The sequence below is a fragment of the Vespula vulgaris genome, chromosome 6 (assembly GCF_905475345.1).
Source record: "Vespula vulgaris chromosome 6, iyVesVulg1.1, whole genome shotgun sequence".
Taxonomy (NCBI): Eukaryota; Metazoa; Arthropoda; class Insecta; order Hymenoptera; family Vespidae; genus Vespula; species Vespula vulgaris.
The window spans coordinates 8,264,413-8,289,570 of record NC_066591.1 but is presented as its reverse complement, the minus strand read 5'-3'; the positions used below and the strand labels follow the sequence as shown (position 1 = coordinate 8,289,570).

The 25,158-nt window shown below is 32.4% G+C and overlaps 1 protein-coding gene across 17 annotated transcripts in view; it reads left to right on the top strand.

Annotated features, from left to right (window-relative positions):
• LOC127064495 (casein kinase I) overlaps nt 1-24,341 on the top strand; it is a 37,705-nt gene extending 13,364 nt beyond the window's left edge. The window contains exons 2-12 of one of the 17 annotated variants that reach the window (XM_050995633.1): nt 14,588-14,628; nt 15,029-15,098; nt 15,768-15,934; nt 17,165-17,399; nt 17,780-18,099; nt 18,922-18,996; nt 19,460-19,540; nt 21,021-21,146; nt 21,562-21,582; nt 22,243-22,349; nt 23,772-24,341. In XM_050995633.1, the coding sequence (XP_050851590.1) occupies nt 14,588-14,628; nt 15,029-15,098; nt 15,768-15,934; nt 17,165-17,399; nt 17,780-18,099; nt 18,922-18,996; nt 19,460-19,540; nt 21,021-21,146; nt 21,562-21,582; nt 22,243-22,349; nt 23,772-23,823 (1,295 nt within the window). In that variant the 3' untranslated portion in view covers nt 23,824-24,341. Of the gene's footprint in view, nt 1-14,587; nt 14,629-15,028; nt 15,099-15,767; nt 15,935-17,164; nt 17,400-17,779; nt 18,100-18,921; nt 18,997-19,459; nt 19,541-19,882; nt 19,955-21,020; nt 21,147-21,561; nt 21,583-22,242; nt 22,350-23,753 lie in introns of all 17 variants that reach the window. The other 16 variants (XM_050995631.1, XM_050995632.1, XM_050995634.1 and 13 more) reach the window with 16 other exon arrangements.
• The last annotated feature ends 817 nt before the right edge of the window (nt 24,342-25,158 follow it).

Below are 25,158 nucleotides of genomic sequence, written 5' to 3'. Positions count from 1 at the left end.
TTGGATACTTTAAAAAAAGCTCGAAGGTTAAACGACGATAGTTCAAACGTCTTTTTAATAGACAACAAAGTAGGGAAAATAAAAATAAGAAGAAGAGAAGGAGTTGGGTTGGATAGGAATTCTGAAATGTGGGACGACCAAGAGAAATATATCGTAAAGCTCTCCCCTCGACTCGTATATCGATCTGTCGAAAGGAGTGTCGTATACGAGGGCGAAACAGAAAGAGGGAGAAAGAGAACGAGAAAGAGAGAGACAGACATGGAATAAGAGAAAAAGAGACAGACATAGAATAAGAGAAAAAGGGACAGAAGTAGTGGGATTAAATTCGCAATACGAGATGCGAGAGAGTCGCGGTCCACTGCGGATTTTGCAGTGAGAGAGGGTTCAAACAAAAGGGTCGAAGGAAAAATTCAAGGAGAAAGGAAAAACACTCGAGTCCTTGGTATGCCTTCTGGCTTATGTTAGTACAGTAGTGACCGCCTCCGAAAGTGCCTCTTGTGACTCGAATCTCTCTCCTTCTCTCTCTCTCTCTTTCTCTCTTTTTTTTTTTCATACGTTAAATTCCTTTTCTTTTCAACAAGCAGTGTCGAAAACAACGAAGACGACGACGAGGAGCAAGCAGTACACGTGCTGGTACCCTGACCTACATTTACATCTACGTCTAAGTCTCTCTATGTTTCTATCTTCGATATAACGCTATTCGTTTCCTTTTCTCCCTTCCTCTTTCTCTCTCTCTCTCTCTCTCTCTCTCTCTCTCTCTCTCTCTCTCTCTCTCTTCGTTCTCTTTAATTCTTCTATATCTACGATCGATCGTTTCTTTCTCCGTCGAACACCTCCTTCTACGTTTCTCTACTTCCATCTACTTTATTTCGATACTTTTAATAATACGATCGAAATATTTATTTTTACAGAAACTACGCACTCTAGAATAATATCTTCTCACGAATGTGAAAAACAATCTCGTCGTTAGAACGGAATCTTCTTTCACGATATCCGCGTGTACCTGTTGCATCTTCCCGAATTGCCGAACATCGCTTACTAGAGTCTCTCTATCGTCGAACTTTCAATGAAGCTTTGTATTCTTATATTAGTCTTTTTCTTTTCTTTTCTTTTCTTTTTTTTCTTTGAACGTCAATTTAAAAAGAATGTTATGAAATTACGATCGTACATATGTCTGGTTAAATCAATGTGCTTTTTGAAAACAGTTTTTTGATCAAAGTGAATTTACAGAGGTTTACAAATGTTATATACTTTCCAAATATATACACACACATATATATATATATATATATATATATATATATATACATACATACATATATATGTTTTCAAAATACATTATGTTTGTACAATTTCTTCATTTTTCAATTTTTATCAAACTTTTATATCCGTGATGCATAGAAAGAGAGAAAGAGAGAGAGAAGTGTTACGCATAAGACGAAAAGCGCAAGCGCGTTGCCAATCGTGTTGTATGCATGTAAGTACCTTAACATCATGAGATTTCTCTTTCTCCTTTCTTTTTATTTTGCTCATCTTCTTGCTTATCTTAACTCCTTTTTTTTTTTATTACCATTTTTCAATTTTCAAGACTCTAGAAGGTAATAAAGGCAAAGATGTCCATGTTGAAAAATGGTCTATTAATTTGTTCGTTACAATTTTTCTCTCTTTTTTCTTTCTTTCTTTTTTTTTTTATTTTCTTTTCTTCACTTCTCTTCTCTTCTCTTCTCTTCTTTCCTTCCTTCTAATTAACAGATTCATTATCCATTTATAGAACGGGTACTTTTCACACTCGAGAATATATCTAGGTCGGTCGCTCACTTTTTTATTCATTGGCGCTCTGGCATTTATTTTTACTGACAAGATTACATATTCGCGAATACATAAAATGTTCTGGACAATCTGAAGCGTATCGGAACGTTTCCTCGACGATTCTAGACAGTTAAAACACGACACGAACTTTGCCTTTAATTCACGTTAAAACTGCCTTGCGTTCTCGCATAATTTAAGATAACGTCGTTGAAATCGTTACTCGTTCGAACTAGTAGGCCGATTCGGAACCATCGTACTATGTTCTTACTACGGTGCACTGGTAAAATTATCTTCTAACGTCATGTTTCTTTTAGTATTCTTACTTTTTTTTTTCTTCTTTTTACCTATTTCCTTCGTGAAAATATGAAGAAGATCGATCGTCGTAATAATCAATTTTACGATGTTATAAGTAGGTCATTTTGTTTCGATCTTTCCGAAATATTTACTACAATCAAAGAACATGAATTTTAATTAATTAAATTGATATGTTATACGTGTCGATACAATTGACGATGATATTCCGTTTTGTCTTTTGAAGAAAGATCGCAATTGTTTCATTTATTCGAACGATCTCTTTATTTATTTTAGGTATTACCAAATTATCACTTTATCAACAGCACTGAATATATAATTATATAGTAATCGTAATGTACATATACGTTACAAACAATATGATAATTTGTTACTAAAAATATTGTTCTTTGCTTCTCAATAATTATTAAAACGATGTTCTTTATCAGAGGCGTGTCTCACGAGGCGTTACATCAAGATTAACTTTCGTAAAACTTGGAGAGCGAGAGCGAGAGAGAGAGAGAGAGATAGAGGTCGGTGAGAATCGATAAATCGAACTTTAAGAGGTGTGACGTATTCCAGGTTGCTACTATAAGTTCAAGCAAGCGTAAGAACGGAAAGAATAATTAAAGGGGAACCTAGGTGAAGGTTCTTAGGAATAGTATTGCTTTTTTTTTTCCTTTTTTTTTTCTATGCTTAAAGGAACATCATAGTTGGTTTAATCATCTATCCGTCCATCCGTCTATCCTTACCGATACGATCTGTTTAGGTCGAGTCTGTTTGGAAGACGTTCAATCGATGCTCCACTTTTCAACAGGCGCGTGCAGTCTGGCGAAGAAGAAAATGAGATCATGAGGAGGCTCTTCTAAAGAGTTTTGAAAGTACCTGTCCAAAGTCAAAACCATTTATCTATATATCTATACACATATATATATATATATATGGTACCTACATAATTATGCAAGCAATGTTAAGATAAGAATCAACATTGAATGTAAAAGATAAATTAATAATTCTGGTGGACGTCGTTAAAATTCAAGGACGTGACAGGTTCGGTTTCTTCTCCTCATCATTTATCATGATTTGTCTACAATTTTAACTTTTGCATGAAGTTAGATCGATATCGTTCTACGAAAATTATGAACTCTGATCTTTCAACTCTCGATGTAATTTCTTTCTTTCTTTCTTTCATGAAGAACAGTCCATGCTTGACTATAGATCTTGGACCTCTCGTTTAGGTCTCTATATCTCTGTCTCTACTTCTATCTATCTTTCCCTCTCCCTCTCTCTCTCTCTCTCTTTCTCTCTCTCTTTCGCGCAGACTCCCGCGTCGGCGCTCGTAGACTCGTGATAAGGAGAAAGATCCCTCACAAGAAACCTTCCTTGATTGCTATTCACGCAGACGCGGTTCGCACTTCGTGAATTAACCGGAAATATTTTGGAAGACCCCGTCTCTTCGAGATCAAACTCTAATTTCGATTACGTTATCTTCTTCGGCATATCTCTTCGCAAAACTTTATTTCGATAATTTGACATGAAATTTGTATTAGAGACATTTCTTATTTATTAATTTTCTCTTTTCTTTTTCTTTTCTATTTTTTCTTTTTTGATATAACTTTTAAAAATAGTAAAATTAATCTGTAATTATCGATTTCTTATGGATCGTTGATTCGGCTCGTGAGCAATCGATCGTTGTTATAAACATTCTAAAAGGAATCAGGTCGATTTTGTTTTGAGATTTCGCCAACACACACATCTTTCTGATATCTTTTTCAAAACGGCTTCGTTCAATGTCCTACGAAAAGGTGGCGGAACTCGTATCTTGCATTAGTCATCCGATACGTGGAAAAACATTGGTAAAAAATAGTACAACTGAGTAGAAACTGAGAAAAGTTTATTCGTTGGCTGCGTTTTAGAGTATTTTCCTGGTGTATAGGAAGAAGACAAAGAGGAGAAGGCTCGTAGAAAGTTTTATCGAGCTGTTGCTTCGTTCGTTTCCTCGAAATATTTTCAACTTGTGAAAGATAATCGCATTACTCTTTCGTATAACAACCAAATATTATCCTTTTCATACTTGTATAAAAATTCTAGTATAAAAGCATACAATATTTATACAACATTTGTACCCTTTTATACTAGCATTTACCAACGATATTCGCTAAATATTGATAACAAAAGTTACTTGCCGAAATGGTAAATTTGACGTATCTTTTCGACTTTATTATTACGTTGTGTAATATAACGTCCATCTTTTTTTTTTCAATCTTTCTTCTCTCTCCCTCTTTCTCCCCATCTAATATTCCTTCTATTCTTCATATTCTTTCTTTCTACTGAGGTCTCATTTTGAATTCGCTCTACTATATAACGAGCGATACTTGAAACGAGATTAAGATCGTTGATGGGAAGAATCGAGGAAAACGAGCCTACTGGACTGCAGTCGTCGAGGACCCTTCGTATCTTCTACGGATACGTGAAAACGAGCGAAAAAAAGATGAGAGAGAGAGAGAGAGAGAGTGGGATAGAAAGAGAAGAAAGAACGCAGAATACATAAAGTGTAGTATATACACATAAACATATACATACACTTACTTACTTATTCACTCACTCACTCACTCACTCAGAAGAGACTCGTCGCGACCATGACACCTGCTCGCCGTCCTTCTTTCGCCCGTTGGTTCGTTCGCCTTTCTTGCCTTTCTTCCTGGACACCGGCAGCCCTGCGAGAAAGCCAGCCACGCAGCATTATGCCAGTTACATAGGCATTGCACGGAAGACAGCTGCGGGGCGTTGTTGCTACCATCATCGAGACCCGTGTTATACGTTTCTTTGCTAACGGACGTTCGAAGGAAAAGTTAGGAGGGATCTTCAAGGTCCTCAACGTTGATTATCGGCTTACTCATTTTCCTTTTATATTACACGCGAAACTTACGTGCTTATATTTTTTATTTTATTACAGTTTTCTCAACAAATCTCTTTTCTTCATATAATAGTTTTCTTTTTTTTTTAAATTTGAAAATATACCAAGAGCTATATAATATGTATATCGATAATATGATACAAATTTCATGCTTTTCTTCAGGACGATATTGTCTTTTGTTTTTTTTTTGGAATTGTTTTATTTGATTTTTTTTTCTTTTTGAAAATATTGGGATACATAATAGAGAGAGAAAAAGATTTTCCCTTCTTGCTCGTTATCGCCAAGCGAAAATTCACTCGGCAACATAATCTCGTTTTAATGGTTCTCAGAAGCTCGAGTGTATTCGCCCTTTGTGTTGCCACGTGACCTTGCTATCTCTCGACGGTGTGTCTAGGAGGGGATACCTCGGAAGCATTCAAAGGAACACCCTTGGGACGTAACGTTTGCCCATTGCACAAATAGCCAACGCACAACTTTGCGCGATTCAATTACCTCTCTTAATTAGTTGCATTGCGCTTCATTTTAACGAGTCTAAAAAAGAATTTGTCCTAGCGAAAAATGAGACAAGAGAGAAAGAGAAAGAGAATGAAAAAAAAAATTTATTCTATCGTCAATGAATTTCGAGTAATTTCAAATTCCCTAGAAATTATAAGAGTAATTCGGTATTTTGTTATTAATTAAAGAATAAACAATTACTTTATGTTTTTAAAGACAATCGTGCATATATCATTTTTACATATTATTTCGACAAAATCTTGTCTAATGCCTTCGATATATGAATATTGTTAAATCGCCGATTTTCTTTCAGAGGAAAAAAATAGAAAGAAAAAAAAAGAGGAAGAAAAAGAATTATTTTTAACTCATCTTCGTTACCGTGGATTTCACCTAACCGTATCGGTAGATATTGTCGATGTTTCACAACGTAGTCTGCGTCTGTGTCAACGTCGTGACGCTTATTTTTAAATTCGCGCGAGAATGTGCTATCGGCAACGGCGGCTGCTGCATGATAACACGTGCGCCACTGAAATTTCTGATATTGATTTACCAGGATATATGTACATACATCGGTGTTCTCTCTCTCTCTCTTGTATATATGTGGGCCCGTTTTATATTTATCAAACCTACGGAAGATTTATTGCACGAGCTACGTATTAAAAAAAGTCTCATAAGAAGTTATAAAATTAAATGTTTATTAACACATGCGCACGCGAATGGACACATACACGCATACACTTTTATGATAGAATTTACCAGTTCTCGAACACAGCTGATTCAACGATTTTACATTGACCCTGTATTACTTCCAGCCTATAAAATATATAGATATAACTACAATCGATTCGGTGTTATCGTCAATTCAATTATTTTTTCTCTATCTACCTTAGAATATAACGAGTTCTTTTCTAAGCTGATTACTACTTATTCCTTCTTCTGTTACCATGTGTACAATCACGTTTCCATTTTCTTACTTCATTTTACCCTTCTCATTCGACCAGAGAAATCTAAATAATTCTTCGTTGGACGAGAACGAATGATCGTATATCGCATTTTGTTAAACGCGATCGTAACGACAAATTTTCCTTATCGATCGTGGTTCTTATAGATGATAAGAGAGAAAATCTCTGCTTAAAAATCACCCGAAGGCGTTGACTAACGATATCGAAGTTTGTATTCGTTGGATCGTTGCTTCCTTTAGAAATTTGCGCATGGAAAGGGGTTCTTCGAATGCACTCATGAGCAATCGTGGCTGGCACGTGTTTCTCCACTTGGCAGAGTGTCGAAAACGAGAAGAGGAACGAGAGAGAGAGAGAGAGAGAGAGAGAGAGAGAGAGAGAGAGAGAGAGAGAGAGAGAGAGAGAGAGAGAGAGAGAGAGAGAGAGAGAGAGAGAGAGAGAGAGAGAGAGAGAGAAAGAGAAAGAGAAAGAAAGAGAAAGAGAAAGAAAAAGAGAGAGAAAGATGATGGAAAGGAATGGTGGTATAAAAGGGACGAATAAACGCGAGCTACGAAGTAAGTAGACGTTGTTACTACAGAGACACTTGGTAGGAAAATCGTCGACGTAAAAAGGGCGGGGATCTGTGGAGAGTGTGAAAAGGGGGAAGAACGGGAAATAGAACGAAAGGGAAAGAGGAAGAGGCAGGGGTTGTAAGAGAGAGAGACAGAGAGAGAGAGAGAGAGAGAGAGTGAGTGTGTGTGTGTGTAAGAGTATATGTATAAGAGGAAAGAGAACAGAAGGGAATAGAGAACGAACGATGTTGGCTTCGATCGATGCACGACGATGTTGCCTTCTTCTTCTCTGTGTGGTTCTGCTTCGATTTTCCAGTCTCGCTTGCAGGCCTGGTTAGTGGTGGTCTGTTGGCTTGGTTAGCTGCTCGGTCGGTTGGTTGCTACCTGCCCGACTAGCTGCTTACTGAAACTGACACTGGATAGACCGTTCAATTGGTTATGTTACAATGTTAATCGCTATGGAATTTGTATGACAAGATTTTTTTTTAGCAAATGCAATTTATTTTCCAGAAATTCTTAGAAAATATTTATCGTACTTGTAATCGTGGCTATAAGATTATGCTTATCGATCTGACGCGTGTCATATATTTTTTTTTTCTCTTCTTTCTTATTTCTTTTCTTATAAGTACAATGAACATTGTACTTATAGTTAGGTCACTTTTTTAATTCCAATGAGAATTCTTAGAAGAAAAAAAAATATAATGTTTTATCGTTTCGATCACGTCATCGTCGCAGAACGAGCTCTCTAAATGCTTGCGAATATACTAGCAACTTTCATCGGAATCAACTTTTATCGGTATCTCTCCTTCGTAGAGCGTAATGGCTCCTTTTTTTTTTTCATGGCAGACGCGAGTCTGTTCCTCATCTTTGTTATGGTGTTGTTGTTCTTGGGGACTCGCGTTGGATAGATGGATATATTTCCGCAACACGTGCATCATTGTTTGTAATTCCTGTAGTCACGTCATCGCAAGTTTTTTTTCTTCTTTTTCTCTTTCGTTCCATTCCTCCCTCTCTCTTCTGTTTTTTCTTCTGTTTCTTCTTCTTCTTCTTTCTTCTTTCTTCTGTCTTCTTCTTCTTCTTCTTCTTCTTCTTCTTCTTTTTTTTACTCTTGTCTACCTTTTACTGTCCGCCACCTCGACTTTGCTTCTTCTCAAACGCCTACACGACCTCTTCTTCCTATCTCATTTCTTTTCCCATAAAAATTCATGCGGTCCGAACAACAAACGATAATTAATTACAAAGTGCAGAATTTTCCCGCGAACAAGCGGTTTCTTCTCTTTCGTTCTCATCTCCGTATCAATTCGTTCTTCGAATTCTAATTATATCTGTCTGTTATAGAGTAAACTAAGTAAGAAAGCTCACTACCTTAACAATCGTTTCGTTATACAAATTTTCTTGTTTTTAGTTTTTTCGAAATCAAATTTAGTCACAATTTTCGTTCGATTTCCATAGGAAAATTTGAAATTAAAAAAAAAAGAAACAAAAAGAAGAGAGAAGAAATAGGAAAAATAATTTTATATACTCTATCATTTTCTATCTTTTTCCCTCTTCGTTCTATATTGCATATGTTCTCCTTATACCTAATATTTTTAAAACAAAGTTTGAAAATGAGTGTCACAATATTCGTTCGATATTTCTTGTAAAATTTGAAAGAAAAAACACACACACATATATATATATAAAACAAAAAAAATAATTTTACATTATTGTTTATTATTTCTTCGTTCTGTGTTGCAAGTACACATACAAATTTTCTTTTCTTTCTAATCTTTTGGAGAATGATCGCTCACTATTTTTATTTAATTTTTATAATGAGAATAAATTTGAAATAAAAATAAATTGCGTATATACGAAAGAACTAATTCTACATATATTATTATTGTTTTCTTGTTCTATATAGTAGGCATATATACGCTCGTAATAGGAACGAGCAACGTAATAGAAGCGTGCATTAGAGCTCGTGAGTGGAAACGTTGTAGGTTAGTTACCTTGATTGCCCTGCCGTAGATCGAAATCTACGGGACCGGAACTATTGCGATCGATAAGATCGCTTACACGTTTCGAGTAGCTATTTTGTGAGATACGCGTCCTATGTCATTCGCAACCTTGAGTACGTTCTTAGCTCTCTTGATAACTCCTCCTACTTGATATCTCTTCTATTATGTTCACTATTCGTGATGCATGTCGTTTATCCGAAATATCTCTCTCTCTCTCTTTCCTCTCTTTGTTGCTTAGATCGACCTCCTTTTCATAGAGAAAGTCGATAATGAGATCGAGTTTGTAAATTTGATGAAAGAAGTATAATTATGTTTTTATTAGTCTTGAAAACTTGTTAAACTTTGATCCTTTTTGAATTTTATTGATCGATTTGCCTTCACACTCACATACACACACACTCTTTCTCTTTCATGGTAAAAGCTAATTTTGCATAAATCGATAAATCGATCTCGTTGTGTCTAACCAATCTTTTTTTTTTATGTATCGATATACTGAAAAATGTATTTTTAGAGTAGTCAATAAGTCAATAAGTTATTAACGAAATTTGATTAGAACGAAAGAAATGTTTTTTATTTGTAAAATTGTTGATAGATTGATCGTATTACAAACAAACGAGTCGATGTTAAACTATCCGGAATTCCATAGCTAGAATCTGGAGTAAATTGCATATACCATATAAGATATAGAAAGAGAGAGGGGGAGAGAGAATATATATATATATATATATATATATATATATATATATAGTCGAGGTTTTCGAGTGGAAAGAAAGAAGAGGGTAGGCATATGTTATTTTCTCTTGGTTCAAACCCCCATAGCTTTAAGGGGATAAGTGGTCTCTTTCTTTTCTGAAGTGACTACGAAAGAAATATAAATATCGAAAATAAGATGATCCATCTAAATAAACGTTGAATTTGATATATTTTATAAACTTTCGTCAAACAAGTCTTGAATGAAAATATTCACGAATAAAAGAATTAAGAAAATTTATTTATTTTTTTATTTATAATAATAATAATAATAATTTTTTTTTAATTAAAAATAGGAAATTGAAGGAAGTTTGTATACGATTTATTAGATTTCATTCGTCTGTGACCGTGAAACCTTTCGTAATCAAACCAAACTTAAGGCTTTTCTATTTTATCTGGCTTCTGTGATGTCCGGTGGTCCAGTTCGTTCGACATTTCGTCACAACTCACGTGCTTGGCACGCGAGGAATCTATCCGCTAGTTCTCTATCGTACTTATATACATAGTATCTTTCTCTCTGTCTCTTTCATTTTCTTTTTTTTTTCATGAAAGAACTCTGAGCTCGTTGTGAAAGGGAAAGAGAAAAGAGGAAAAATATAAGAGTACAAAAAGAAACGATGTCGTTTGACGTTGCTTTTAAAGCACTCTACCGATGTCTTCTTTAATTTTCCTTTTGTTTATCATCAGGCAAGAAAAACTTCCAAAGACTATGAACTTGTTATACTTTAATCTATACTATAATTTGATCTCTGAATAAAAAATTTCATTAAGGTATCTCTCTTAACTAATTACTTATTTTTATTTCTCTTCTTTTCTTTTATTATTCTTCCTTTCTTCTTTTTCTTTCTTTCTTAACTTAAAAATATTTACGCAAAAAATTATTTACGTAAAAGCAGAATACTAAGAAAAGAATTTTGATGAGTTATTTTACCCAAGAATCATTAATAAGATTCTTTCATAAAAGCACCAGCATCTTTTGGATTAGATTCAAAAGAAGCAGTCACGACGTTCGTTATCTTCTTCATACATTTATAACACGTATACGTAATATAATAGCATTCGTATACTCTTGCAGGAAAGAGGAACGTACGCGTTATCACATTGATATCGTATCGAACGAAGAACGTTGCGGTGCCAGAGATGCTTTCAAACGTGTTTCCATTTCGATTGAAAATCATTGTATTTACAAACTGTAGCTTTCTTAATTATCGTATTATCGCAATTAGAAAGATTAATCGCCTAATCTTTCCTTTTATATTTTATTCTTTATTAATTTAAGTAATGGACGTTCTTTTGTATTTCCTACAGAAATTTTTCACAAACGAACTTTTCCATTTGCTTTATCTTTTAAAGGTTTTCTTTCTTTTCTGTTCTTTTTTTTATTTTCTTTATTTTACAAGAAAGAAAAATCTGTTGTCGTGTCGATGAATGATAATATACAATCTCTCTCTCTCTCTCTCTCTCTCTCTCTCTATCTTTCTTTCTTTCTTTCTTTATCTATCTGTTTTTCTCATGGCAATCAAGTTGCTTGTTTCGTCTGGTCGGCAAAAAAAAAGAAAAATTCGTCTCTTTCATCGATCCTCTCGTGATCTCACGCCCGTAATTAGATTTCCTGGTATCGATTGAGAACAGTTTGCACTTGCATCGATGAGGCACGAGCATTCTAATAAAAAGAGAGGATAACTAAAGGCTGGGATAAAAAACGAGAGGGAGAGAGATGCGCGTCGCAAAAGAATATCGATCTGTTTATCATTTCTTTCTCACGGTATAATTCGTATATACGATTACATACGTAAAAAATCTCCAATATACAGCTTGTTTTTGAAAGATTGTAAAAATGTATTTTGGAATTGAAAATATGTTTTATTTTATATAGATAATTTTTGGATTATTTAATAAGAAATAGATATTTAATACATATCAAATTTTTATTTTTTAATATATATCAATTTTATTTTATATAATGATTCTTGTGATAATTTTTGATTATTTAATCAGAAATATTTAAAATACATCCTTGTATATTAAAAATTATTCTTAATAATTTTAACAAGCTTTTTTTTTTTATACCTGTTATTAAACAGATCCTACTTCATTGACTTATCTTTTATGATAATTCTTGATGAATTTTTGATAATTTAATAAGATATATTTGAAATACATTTGTATATATTACAAATTATTCTTAATAAATTGAAGAACTCTTATTTTGATACTACTTGTCGAACTGCTCCTTTTTCATTGATTTATCTTTTACGATAATTCTTGATAATTATTGATAATTTAATAAGATATATTTGAAATACATTTTTATATATCAAAAATTATTCTGAATAAATTTAACAAGCTTACCTTCGATATTAATTATCAAACTGGTCCTTTACCATCGAATTCTCTTATCAGAACATGCCAGTGCAATAGCATTCAAACTACTTAAAGGATTTGTTCCTTAATGCTTGAACCAGGAATCTTGAAAGTTTCTGATGTGAATAGACCATCGTAGTATTATATATTCATGGTGAACTCTCAGTGAGTTAATGTTATCGATAAGACGATACATTTTCGGAATAACTTCTATCACCTTTTTCGCTGAGCCTTTGGGAGAATAAATCTTTGTAGATTTTTTTCTTTAGAACTACTTTGAACGACGTGTAAAGTATAAGTGTAGTAAATTCCTCTCTCACTCTTTCTTTCTTTTCTTTTTTCATAGTTATTGTTATGCAAAACAATGTTTCGCTCTTAGAGACCTACGATCTCGTTCAATAATGTAAATAATTTCGGTAACTATATCCTTTCTTGAGATACGTACTTTTACGACAAAAATATCAGTCCAATGTAAATGTCATTTATCTAATGATAAGATAGACGATATGGAAATTTGATTAGTAGACTATGTGTATCAATGATTCATAAGAAAGACTTTTTTCGTCGTTCTAAACTCGTCTGTCGTTTAGTTTTGAAAATTCGACAATTCTGATATCGAATGAGTCAACCGACTGATCGATCGATCGTTCCTTTAATGGCTTCTCTCTGATAGGTCGAAGGTTCAAGTCGATAGTCCAATAATTAACTTACTCGTTGGTAAACTTTCAACATGGGAAACGAGCTGATGATGATCCATCGTAATTTGCTAAACTTACTTGACGGCCGAAAGTTAGTTCAACATTTCATTTTTTTTTTTTTTTCTATTAGCATCTCTTACGTCGTGTCTTTCCTATAATCGAATCTTTTACTTATTGTTAGAATAAATTCTTAATTTTATATATCCTCGGTGTTATCCAATTTAACGATTAGAATCGCATTCTAATTCCAAGAAAGAAGTAGATTCCTTTTCTTTCACTTATGAGAACGTAATTATTTCCGAGAATGAAAACATACTCATTTATTTTGTCATTACGTTTTCTAATAACAATTTTGCTTGTTAATGAATGACACGTGATTGCAAATTGATATGAATGAAAAGCAGAAAAAGAAATATCGAATAATGTAAAACTTGTTCGGATGTATTTAAATACTATGGACATATTTAAATACAGCCATTGATAGTACTAATTAATAGATCGATATTATGTAATTAATATGGGGTAAATAAATCGGTATTATATCATTAATATGATGAGTTAAAAAAATAAAAAAAAAAAGAAGAAGGAAAAAGAATCAAAGGCGTGACTTACTTTTATTTAAATGCATATCAACATATTTGTATCGTGTGTCACGATATCGATTAAAATCTTCGTTGACTCATCTGCCATTCAACATTATCATGAATTACATTCACAACCTGTACTTAATGTAAATGAGACGAGTGATTTTTAAATCGTCAACGTACTATATATCTACATCTTAATCAGTTCTAAGAAAAATTAGATATCATTTTCTCTGATTTATTTTAATTAATTTTTCTTTTTCCTTTTTAATTTTCAATATTTTTTTTTTTTTTTATTACGATACATTCGATACATTACGATATATAACGATATAATCGTATCTATTAATTATTCGACTAATTGAATGTTCTATAATGTTTATCTGTATCGTAGATAAAATAAACATATTTAACAAATTATAAAGTCATTCGTGACTTTGAATTTTATCTAAGACTATACAAATGTTTTTAATCTTCCGATTAAAGTAACTAATTAACGTATTAAATATCAAAGTATTCTGTACGGATTTCAAGATACCAGGAACGAGATACCAACGACAAAAGTATTATCTCGAAACCTTAAAACATTTTAATGTCCTTTACGTTGATCGGATGTAAGGTTTTGGTGCTTTTATTAGTTTCAAGGTCATGAAGAAACATCGAACAATCAGCAAAACCTTGGTAATAGTTATCGAAAAGTATTCGTTCGCATAATTTGATTTTCTTGCACACTAGCGAAATAATCAACGTTATCTCGTTATTACTCGATATTTCGTTATTATGAAATTAATGTGTCACTGAGTAACGAGTTAATGGTTTACCATATCATGTCATACAAGCTTGCCCATATATTTTTCTTCAAACGATTATTACGTGTACTTTAATTTACGTATAGATATACATGGAATATGGTGATAATGATCGTTAATATCTAAACGATATATCGAACATAAATCAATATTTCAAGTAACGAGTACGAATAATCGTACAAGAACAATAACCGTAACGAATTTATATATTTATATTAATAATTATAGTTAATATATCGTTATTGAGTATTCTCTGAAAGCTTAAAGCTCGTTGTTCGTGTATAATAATGCGATTATCATATTACATTCATATGTTTGAAAAATTGTATTTATCTTCTACTTTTTGTTTTTTATATGTTTCAGGGAAGAACCTCTACAATAATGAGCACGTAGCAATAAAAATGGTAAGATCATTTAAAACATTTAATTAATTTTTTCTCTTGTTATAAATATAATAAAAGAAATGAAAAAAAAAAAATGAGGAAGAGAATGAAATTGAAAGAGATAGAAAGAGATAGATAGATAGATAGAAACAAATAGATAGATAGATAGATAGATAGATAGATAAATAGATAGATAGATAGATAGATAGAGAGAAGGAGGGAGAGAGAAATAATAATCTTGTAAAACCACAAAATCGTATTACATTCTCTACATCCAATTTGAATTAAGAAACTGCTTAAACTTGAAATTACATTACATCTTGGCAAGTGTTGCGCAAGAGAACATCATTGTCGTAGCGCAAAAGTCTGTTCTTTTAAATCTGATAAGCTAACACGATTTTCTGTCGTTACATTGTTACAGGAACCAATGAAGTCGAAGGCGCCACAGCTACATTTAGAATATAGGTTTTACAAATTATTAGGTACACATGGTAAGTGTTAATCTTTAACGATATTTAATATTTTTGTTTATTTGATTTGACTTTTTTATATTTTTTGTTCATTTTTCTTTTTTGTTCTTTCTTTCTTTCTTTTTTCTTTTTTAACGAAAAGCGATCATTTCCATTCGAAATTTCGATATTTTAGATTTCTTTATCCAAGATCGATACAAAGATTCAATACTCCACTTAGAAACATTTTTTTTTTTTTTTTATAATTTTTTTTCTATTTAACGTATTTAACGTACTTCATAGTGGCAATAATCTTCTCTGAAACGTTTCGATGCTGTTAGAGATATTTGAGTAGGTTCCAACTGAATGTGTTTTTAGTCTCACGTGGGAAGAAGGCCAGGATGATTAAGGGCAACTCGTGAATGATTATCGTGACGGTTTGCTATATAAGTTAAACGTATCATTTACTTAGAAGAGAACTTTTGTGTTTTTATGTATCTATATAAAATACATTATATTTTATTATTTGAAAAAAAATTATGTGCGAGTTGAATGAAAGATTAAATTCAAGAAAAGAATGATCTTTTTATTCGACGAGCATAGATTTTCTTTTTCTTTCTTTTTTTTTTCTTTTTGAAGAAAAATGAGAAACGCGTATCATTGGGGGATGGGGTGGGGTTCAAGGACGTTTCACTTTATTTGTGTGTATAGTTAATAATGTACGTGCAGAGGGTATACCGGAGGTGTATTACTTTGGCCCATGTGGGAAGTACAACGCCCTGGTAATGGAACTCCTCGGTCCGAGTCTCGAAGATCTCTTTGACCTCTGTGGGAGGAGGTTTACCCTCAAGACCGTTCTTAACATTGCCACACAACTCGTAAGTATATAAATATATTTTTTATTTTTTATTTTATAAAGTATTTCAATAATAATATTTCCATCGAACAAAAAATTTTTTCCCCTTTTTTTTAATCTTAATTTTAATTTTAATTTTTATTTTTATTTTTATTTTTATTTTTATTTTTGTTTCGTCGATGTAGCGCGATTTTTATTCAATATTATATTTCATATAACGTTGATTGATTATTATTTAATTATATATCATTTTATTACAATTATTATTGTTTTTTTATATAAATTATATTTCGTATCATTATTATTAATGAAAAATAATACATTTTATTTATTAGATTTCGATATATTTATTAATATTATTTCATATATGATAAATGCGGATTATATGTGTATATAATGTGTATGTATATATTTATAGAAGAAAATTGAAGTTTCTGACTTTTTGAATTTGTTTTTATTTAAGAAATTCGAGCTTGTTTTATTGACAGGTTTACGTGTATTATACTTTTAGACACATTAGGCGTTAGATTATTTTCTCCTGAGTTAAATCACATTATTCCGTTTAATAATTTTAATTGTATCAACTTTTACTTTATATATCGTTGATTAATTAATAAGGAAACTCACAGCGAAGATTCTGACAGCGAATGATCGTGAACGTGCGTCATTAGGGTAGAAATGACAGTATCAGTCAAACGGATATTACGTCAGTGGCACACGATCAACCTGCTGCTAGTGGTCTATAGTATATAACGGTGAAAGAGTTAGCGTGAATATATGTCATCATATATAATATACGAAACAATATTTGTTAATATTTATTAATTTATTAATCAAATATTTTTTATTTTACGATACTATTAGCACGACAAAAAAAGAAGTCATCGGTGATCGTTCATCAATAAATTACAAAAATGAAAAGATCAAAAATATAATTTTTCAAAAAAAAAAAAATTAATTTTGTCTTCATTATTTTCAATTGGTACCATACCACTTTTTACGAGATAAATATGAGACAAATTCGATGTTTTATATGTCATATATCTATATCACACATAATATATAATAAATAAATAAAACATATATTACGTATAATATTTATTTTGATTATACTTAGGTTTATATGTATTATATGATATGTTACATGTAATATATTATTTATTTATATTAGACGTGTAAATATCTAAATATATGTATTCGTATAAATAATTATACATTGGAATAATGATTGAAATAATTTATTTATTTTCAGCTCCATAGGATAGAGTACGTCCACAGTCGACACTTGATTTATCGTGATATCAAGCCAGAGAATTTCTTGATAGGACGATGTACGACTAAACGAGAAAAGATTATTCATATAATCGATTTTGGATTGGCCAAAGAGTACATAGATCTGGATACGAATAAACACATACCTTATCGGGAACACAAGAGTCTTACAGGAACGGCGCGTTATATGAGTATCAACACCCACCTTGGAAAAGGTAAAGGCCGAGTCAAAGAAAGAGACTCTGACATTTCTTTCGCATAAAATATACGCATGGTATATAGTCCTTGACACATTATGGATGCCAAGCGAATGTTTCATAAAACGATATATCTTTCATAATTTATTCTTTACTTTTCTCATTCATTAAGACACAAGATAACATAAAAAGTAAATAAAATAAGTTGAATCATCGCTTGATTACAAAATGAAAATGTATATTAGTAACAAATATTTATAACATGTATTAAAAAACAATATTTCTTTTTCTTTTTGTATTCACGTTGTACACGTTGTATCGACCAATGAATTTCACAGAAAGAAATTTATTAAATAAACAAAAAATGATAGAAGAATGATTTGTTTTTGCGTGAACAGAGCAAAGCAGAAGAGACGACCTGGAAGCGTTAGGACACATGTTTATGTACTTCCTACGTGGTAGTTTACCTTGGCAAGGACTAAGGGCCGAGACGTTAAAGGAACGATATCAGAAAATCGGAGATACGAAAAGAGCAACACCTATCGAGGTTCTTTGTGATGGACATCCCGAGGAGATGGCTACGTATCTTAGATATGTACGCAGGTTGGACTTTTTTGAGACACCGGATTACGAGTACCTGAGGAAGCTCTTCCATGATCTCTATGAGAGACGAGGCTTCGTCAACGACGGCGAATTCGATTGGACCGGCAAGACAATGGTGCGTGCCAAGGGATGACCACGTTCTGTGTGTCCTTGCTTCTACCTCTCCCTTTCTCTCCCCCCTCCCACTTTTTGTGTGTATGTGTTTATATATGTACGTGTATATATGAAGGACGGATAGAGTGAAAAAGAATAGAGAGAGAGAGTGTGTGTATGTGCGTGTGAGTGTGTGTGAGTGGAAAAATCTTTGACGGGTGACCGTGTGTAACACGTGAGACAAGAGAGAGAGTGAGAGAGAGAGAGAGAGAGAGAGAGAGAGAGAGAGAGAGAGAGAGAGAGAGAGCTGCAAGTACAAGAGTCGATACCGAGGGTACCTCTCGTCTATGAGTTGCCTCGTCTTCTCAGGAAGGAATATTAATGTTTTTTTTCTTATCTTCTTCTTCATCATCTTCTTCTTCTTCTTCTTTTTCTTCTTCTTCTTCTTTCTCTTTGATATCGAGTGTAAGAGAAAACAATGATGAATTACTTACATGATCACTTTATATCATCATGTATAAGATATACGGTACTATGTATTATTAAAATTGTTTCAAAGTTATTCGTTGCTGATGATTCGTTTCTTTTTTTCTTTTTCTATTTGAAAAAAAAAAAAATAGTGTATCGGTGTGCGATTTTGTTTTTGTTCCGAGGTATCGTCTCTTTTGGGTAAGTATGTTCTCCACGTTCCAATCATATTGCAGCATTATGTTTCTCTCGAGGAAGGAGAAACACTCAAGCGCGAGTCCCTTATGAAAAATCCTTGATTTCTTTGTAGTAGTTAACATTGGTTTTACTGATTTCTTAACGTTTGCATGCTGCCCCAAAATGCACGTATCTCTAGCCACCCAACTTCGAGCAGCTCAGGGCATTGAGGCTGGCAGCACCTTCTCATATCGAGAAAAACAAATCGGACAAGGTTGGTGATGATGGTACATACGTTTGGTGATTTAGGTAATGATCACCTCTCAACAACAACAACAACAACAACAACATCATTATGACGAAAGAAAGAAAGAGAGAGAGAAAAAGAGAGAGAGTGAGAGAGTGAGAAAGTGAGAGATTGAGAGAGAAAGAAAGAAAGAAAGAAAGAAAGAAAGAAAGAGTAAATGAGCTTCATCCATATAATTCGATAAGTCAATTCGATCATTCGCTTTATTGCATTCGCGATCATCGCTCATATTGTTTATATCCTTTTTAAATTTAACAAATGGACGTGACAAAAAATAATTTCGTATAAAGTAAAATCAAGTTAAATGTGTTTACTACTACATACCGAAGTACGTTATTAAATTATGATGTTATATTCTTGAATAATTATGTTAATATTTATCAAGATTTCTATTCTCTAGGGTCTAATTCAAATACTCTTTTTATTTCAGTCCACACCGGTTGGATCGCTACAAACGGGCCACGAAATCGTCGTGTCACCGAATCGCGATCGGCATCCGGCAACGTATAAGGTATACATACTCACTTTTTTTTGTTTTCTTTTTAAATCATCTTTCATTCTTTCGGCATGGATGTGTGTAGTTTAGCGGTTTGTGATACGAATAACAGCATGAGAATATTTTTCATGGAGATAATAAATGCCAGAGAAACGAGTTGAAAAAAGGATTTTTCTTATCTATTACTTTTTTTTAATTTTTTTTTTAACTTTTTTTAAAGTTATATATATATGTATATATATATATATATCTTTTTCGATCATTGATCATACGAGCAAAGGCTGCTATTGTAACGATTCTCTTAAAATAAATTTTTCTTCTCCTCACTACACTTTCTTCTCGGGTATACACGTGTAGGAGTACGATGATTTTGAAGAGGACGTGGTCCTTATGATGGATCAAGTCCGAGTGGAATTGCAAGGCCACTATGTAAGCCAATTTTGTTGTATAGTTTGAATGACTTCTTCGTGCATGATACTATCTTATCGATAACGCGACACGATTATCTAACTCTCGTAAATATACCTGGATATAATTAACGTTCGCTTTGTTTACGGCACAAATGTTCAACGATAACGTTCACGTAATTGAAATTCTATTTTAACATATTTCTATCGTTTTCTGTAGTAACAATAATAACAACAACAACAACAATGATTATGATAATAACAATAATAATAATAATAATAATAATAATATGCACGAAGAAGATGAAGAAAAGCTCTTAGACAAATGGTATTTAGTATTCAAAGCCTTTGCGGTATCATGCTTGATGTATTATGTACATTGGATACGACCTATCCTATTGCTAATAGTAGATATTGTTTGCGGCATTAGAAATCAATTCTATTAAGCTAAAATCTGACAAAGAGTAATTAAAATATGATTCTCGAGTTAAGTAGCTCCTTTTCTTCTAATTATTCCAAAGGTAATGGCAGATATTCATAATGGATCATAAAAAAAAAAGTATCTATTAATACGATCGTTCATTAACATTGTTTATCATAAAAGACATATATTCGTTCTCCTTGTGACGCTGTAATTGTCTATGAAATACAATAAGTGATATTCATACCACATTGTTACGTCGATAGCTTTCAAAAACACTGACCAGAGTGACGGGTACAGTTGATAGATGATTAGTAAGCCTTATTTGAAGTCTTTCATCAAACAAATTTGCAGTAGAGTTCTAATATATTTTAATACATGTGTCTGCTTTGTTGGAAATTCGAAAGGGTAGCGTTACGAATGTAATTTATTGTAAGAAATATTCACGCTGATCAAGGTGATTCGACATTGTAATTAAAAAAACTTTTGGAAAATGAAGATTTTCTTAACGATGTAGACGTATTTACGCGTCGACATACACACACACACACACACGTACACATACATTTCGGATTGTTCTATCTCTAATTGAAATTTTCTTTCGATATCTCCATCGGATGGCTTAACGCGTTGCAATCGCAATATTTTCGTGCTTGTGTTCCTTCAGGACGCGGCAGGTGGAGGGGTGGGAGGCGGGGGCGTAAAGGGGGTGGGAGCCACATGGCCAGACGCAGTGAAGCAATCAGGAGCTGGTGGTACATTGACACCTGCTGATAGGCATGGTTCCGTTCAGGTGAGTCGACCTGTATTCCCAGGGACCTTTCATTCTTTATCTTTTCAACTATTCTTTCGAATTTCTTTCATATCTCTTTTATTTTCTCTTATTTTATTTTACTTTTTTTTTTCTTCGTCAAATTCATATTCTTACACTACGTTCTTTGCATATTTGTCAAATTTTCGTTTTTGTACCAAACACATAGATAGATTTACACGATTATCGCTTTTTATAATAATTTTGTTTATTTGTTTGTTTGTTTGTTTGTTTTTTTTTTTTTTATAAAGATTTATATCAAGACGATTAAGATTTATTAATAATTCTAATTACTAGGTAAATCTATATTCATTCGCGTTTTCTCTCCCCATCACCTTCTCAGTGTCGAAAGGAATATGTCAACCTACCGGAAATAAATGATTCATTTTATTTTTAGACAAAGCAACAATGGATTATGGTCAGTTAGAAGTCTATGCGATTTGGTTTGTTGCTGCATGTTGTCTATGTCTCGTTAATCGACTCACTTATTTTCGTTCTATTCAACATTATAAACACTAATCCGACATTTAGATAGTAGACGTTCTTTTTCCTTAATCCATTTGAAACGTCGTATCTCCATTGTTCTTTCTATGTATCAACTATTTATCTATCTATCTCTTTATAAACAAAAATGCTACATTTATTACCTTTACTTATTTTTTATTTTATTTTATTTTATTTTTTTTTTTTAGAAAATTGCTTATTCCTAACTGTGCATCCCTCTTCGTCTGAATCACTTATGTGCTTTTTCTTTTTATATTATTATTATTATTATTATTTTTTTTTTTTAATATTCATAGCACTATTATGTATATATTACATTCGAGTAAAATGCAAATTTGCTTTCTTGATTATTATCGTTATCATTGATTAATATTTTACTTGTTTATAGAAATATATTATATATAATGTACAATGTATGAAAATCATGTTTGTTTTCTGATATTTGAAAATATACCACACAAACATATATATATATATATATATATATATATATATATATATACATATGTATTTTTATATATTTGAGAGGATAAATTGACACTTATTTAATAATGAAACTGTTAATTGTTAATAGGTTGTTTCGTCGACGAACGGAGAATTGGCTAATGATGATCCAACTGCGGGTCATTCTAACACGCCAATTACGGCACCACAAGAAGTGGATATGATCGATGAAACCAAGTTAGTATTACATTCAAACTACTTAAATTTATATTGTCGTTTAAAAATTCTTTTTTCTTTTTTTTTTAACGTTTACTGCAATTCCCCTGTATCATTTAAATGTATATGTAGTTTAGTTGTGACTATTATTCCCTTTATGAATTATGTATCTAATAAAATGAATATATTTACTAATATATAGAAATATATCAACATGTTTGATACATATTAAACTTAATATATTAATTTTAACGTGTGTACTTAATAAATTCATTGTTATATACTTTTATATAATAGCACTTCTAGTAGCTATAAATAAGATTGCTATAAATCTTTATGCTGTTTTCTTTCTTTTTAAATTTTATAATCGTTAAACGTATGTAATAGAATAAAAAATTAAAAAAAAAAAAATATTTTGGTTTGCACCATAGAGAAATTTAAATTTATCTTGGAGGATATAATTGTTTTTAAAAGATATGAGAAATCTTTTATCTATTTTTCGAATATCCTTTTCTTTTTGTTTACGTCTTTACATCTTTGATATCTTGTGTATTTATTGATCAAAGCAAAGCACGTTTACATTTGCATTATATATGTATGCATCTGCTATTTTCAGAAAGAAAAGTTTACCAGCAGAAAAGTATTGTCCTCGATGTGGAAAATTTACCCTGCACAAATATTCGCAAGTTCCTCCATCCACCGCTAATCCAAAATCCATTCCCGAATTTGATTCGTTATCTCGATTTAACTGGCCGATGCAGGTTTTTCTTTTAAATAATATCAAAATAAAATATGATCTTCGTTAAACGTTAAAACAAAAACAAAAAAAAAGAAGAAAAAGAAGAAATCATTTATTTATTTTTATCAATGAATAATTAATTCGTGGAAATATTTTCAAAATATTTATCTTGTATCTTTCGTTACAATGTTTATTTTCTTTTAATATGCTCTCACTAATCTCATTAATTCATAATTGTATATAAAACTAAACATTAACATCCTGTACGAATTTTGTTTCATAAGATCACTTTTATATATAACAAATATTTTCTTATCAATACATTCTGTACTGTTTCTTAGACTCTGAAATATCCTCTTAGCATATAAATATATATATAGTGTATACATACACACATGTATGCATATATATATATATATATATATATATATATATATACACACGTCTAAGAAAAAGAATATAGGACAAGAGAGTCCAGGAAACTAAAACCATATTAACAAATATTATTGTAAATCTTTATTACTGTAAAAAAGAGTGTAATGAGAAAAGATGATAGCATTACTTCGAAGATATGAATATATAAAAGCCAGTTCAATTGACGACGCTTGGAATGCCAAATGTTTTATGCTGCATGTCAGTGTCACAATGCTCTAAGCTCAAAGGAAAACGATTCTAAGTCCTATTAGTGTTTGCTTCATTTCCAGATGCTGTTGTTTCTTCAAGCGGAAGAAGAAGAAAAGTGGAAGGCAGAAATAACTGTCCGATACCGTCGGTCTTGGGCGGTCAGTACAACAGTGCGCGAGTAATAGTGCTGATGGATTTGGAGATCGAGTCCCTGGAACGGCGAGAATCTGCAAAAGCGGTGGAGACGGCGGGGGAGGTGGAGGTGGAGGTGGAGGTGGTGGTAGTGGTGTTCAAGACAGAGATACTACTACTACTACAGCTGCTGCTGCTGCTGCTGCTGCTGTTGTTACTGCTGTTACTGCTATCGCTACTGTTGCTAGTACTACCGCCGTTACTACCGTCGCTGGAGCCACTGGAGATCCTGAAAAAGAAGCTATCACTCTCCTACGTGCTGGAAGTCGATCTGCTTCGAGAGATTCGGTGCTGCATACCACCATCACGTTGACACCCACACCGACTCCACCACCGTTTTCAAATTGAGCCACCACATAGCCATTATTATTGCTGCTATTACTACTACTATTATTATTACTACTACTATTACTATTATTATTATTATTATTATTATTATTATTATTATTATTATTATTTTCTTCTTTTTTTTTATTGTCGACATCTCCAATGATTTTGCCTTCTCCATTTACTTGTACGATTATTAATTATTGATTATTGATTATTATTAATTATTATTATTATTATTATTATTATTATTATTATTCATTATTATTATTATCTTATTATTAATATTATTATTACTATTATTATTATAAAGCACCATTACATATACATTGCCATCGTTATCGTCGTTATCGCTATCATCATCATCATCATCATCATTGTCATCATTATCGTCGTCGTCATCATCATCATTGTCGTCGTCATCGTCGTCGTCATCGTCGTCATCGTCATCATCATTAATAATATCTCCGGTCAACGTACATTTATTATGAACTTTGTTATCAATGTTGTCAGTGCTGACTGAGAATAGCCACAAGCTGTCGGCTCTCTGACCATTTCAATAGAGATAAGCGGTCATCCACGTGTGTGTAGGAGTAAGGAATTGACGTACCGAAGGTGAAAAGAATGCGTTTGTGCCTACGACTCTCTTCTTGTATTGCGAGTGGCATTGTTTATATACGCCGTTAATATATGATATGTGAACGTGTCACGATTGATCATTATTACGTATTTAAAATCTCGTCACAAAGTGAGAAATCAATGCTGAGCTCTCTCGTTGTAATGGGAAACCTGAAAATTATCGAGCGTAGCGTATTTCTCGTAATGAAAATTTACATTCGTATGAAGTCTGATTATAAATGCGAAAGGCATGAAACTGAAATACGATAGCAGCAGCAGCAGCAGCAGCAGCAGCATTAACATCCTACTTCAATAATTCCTAGATGCACC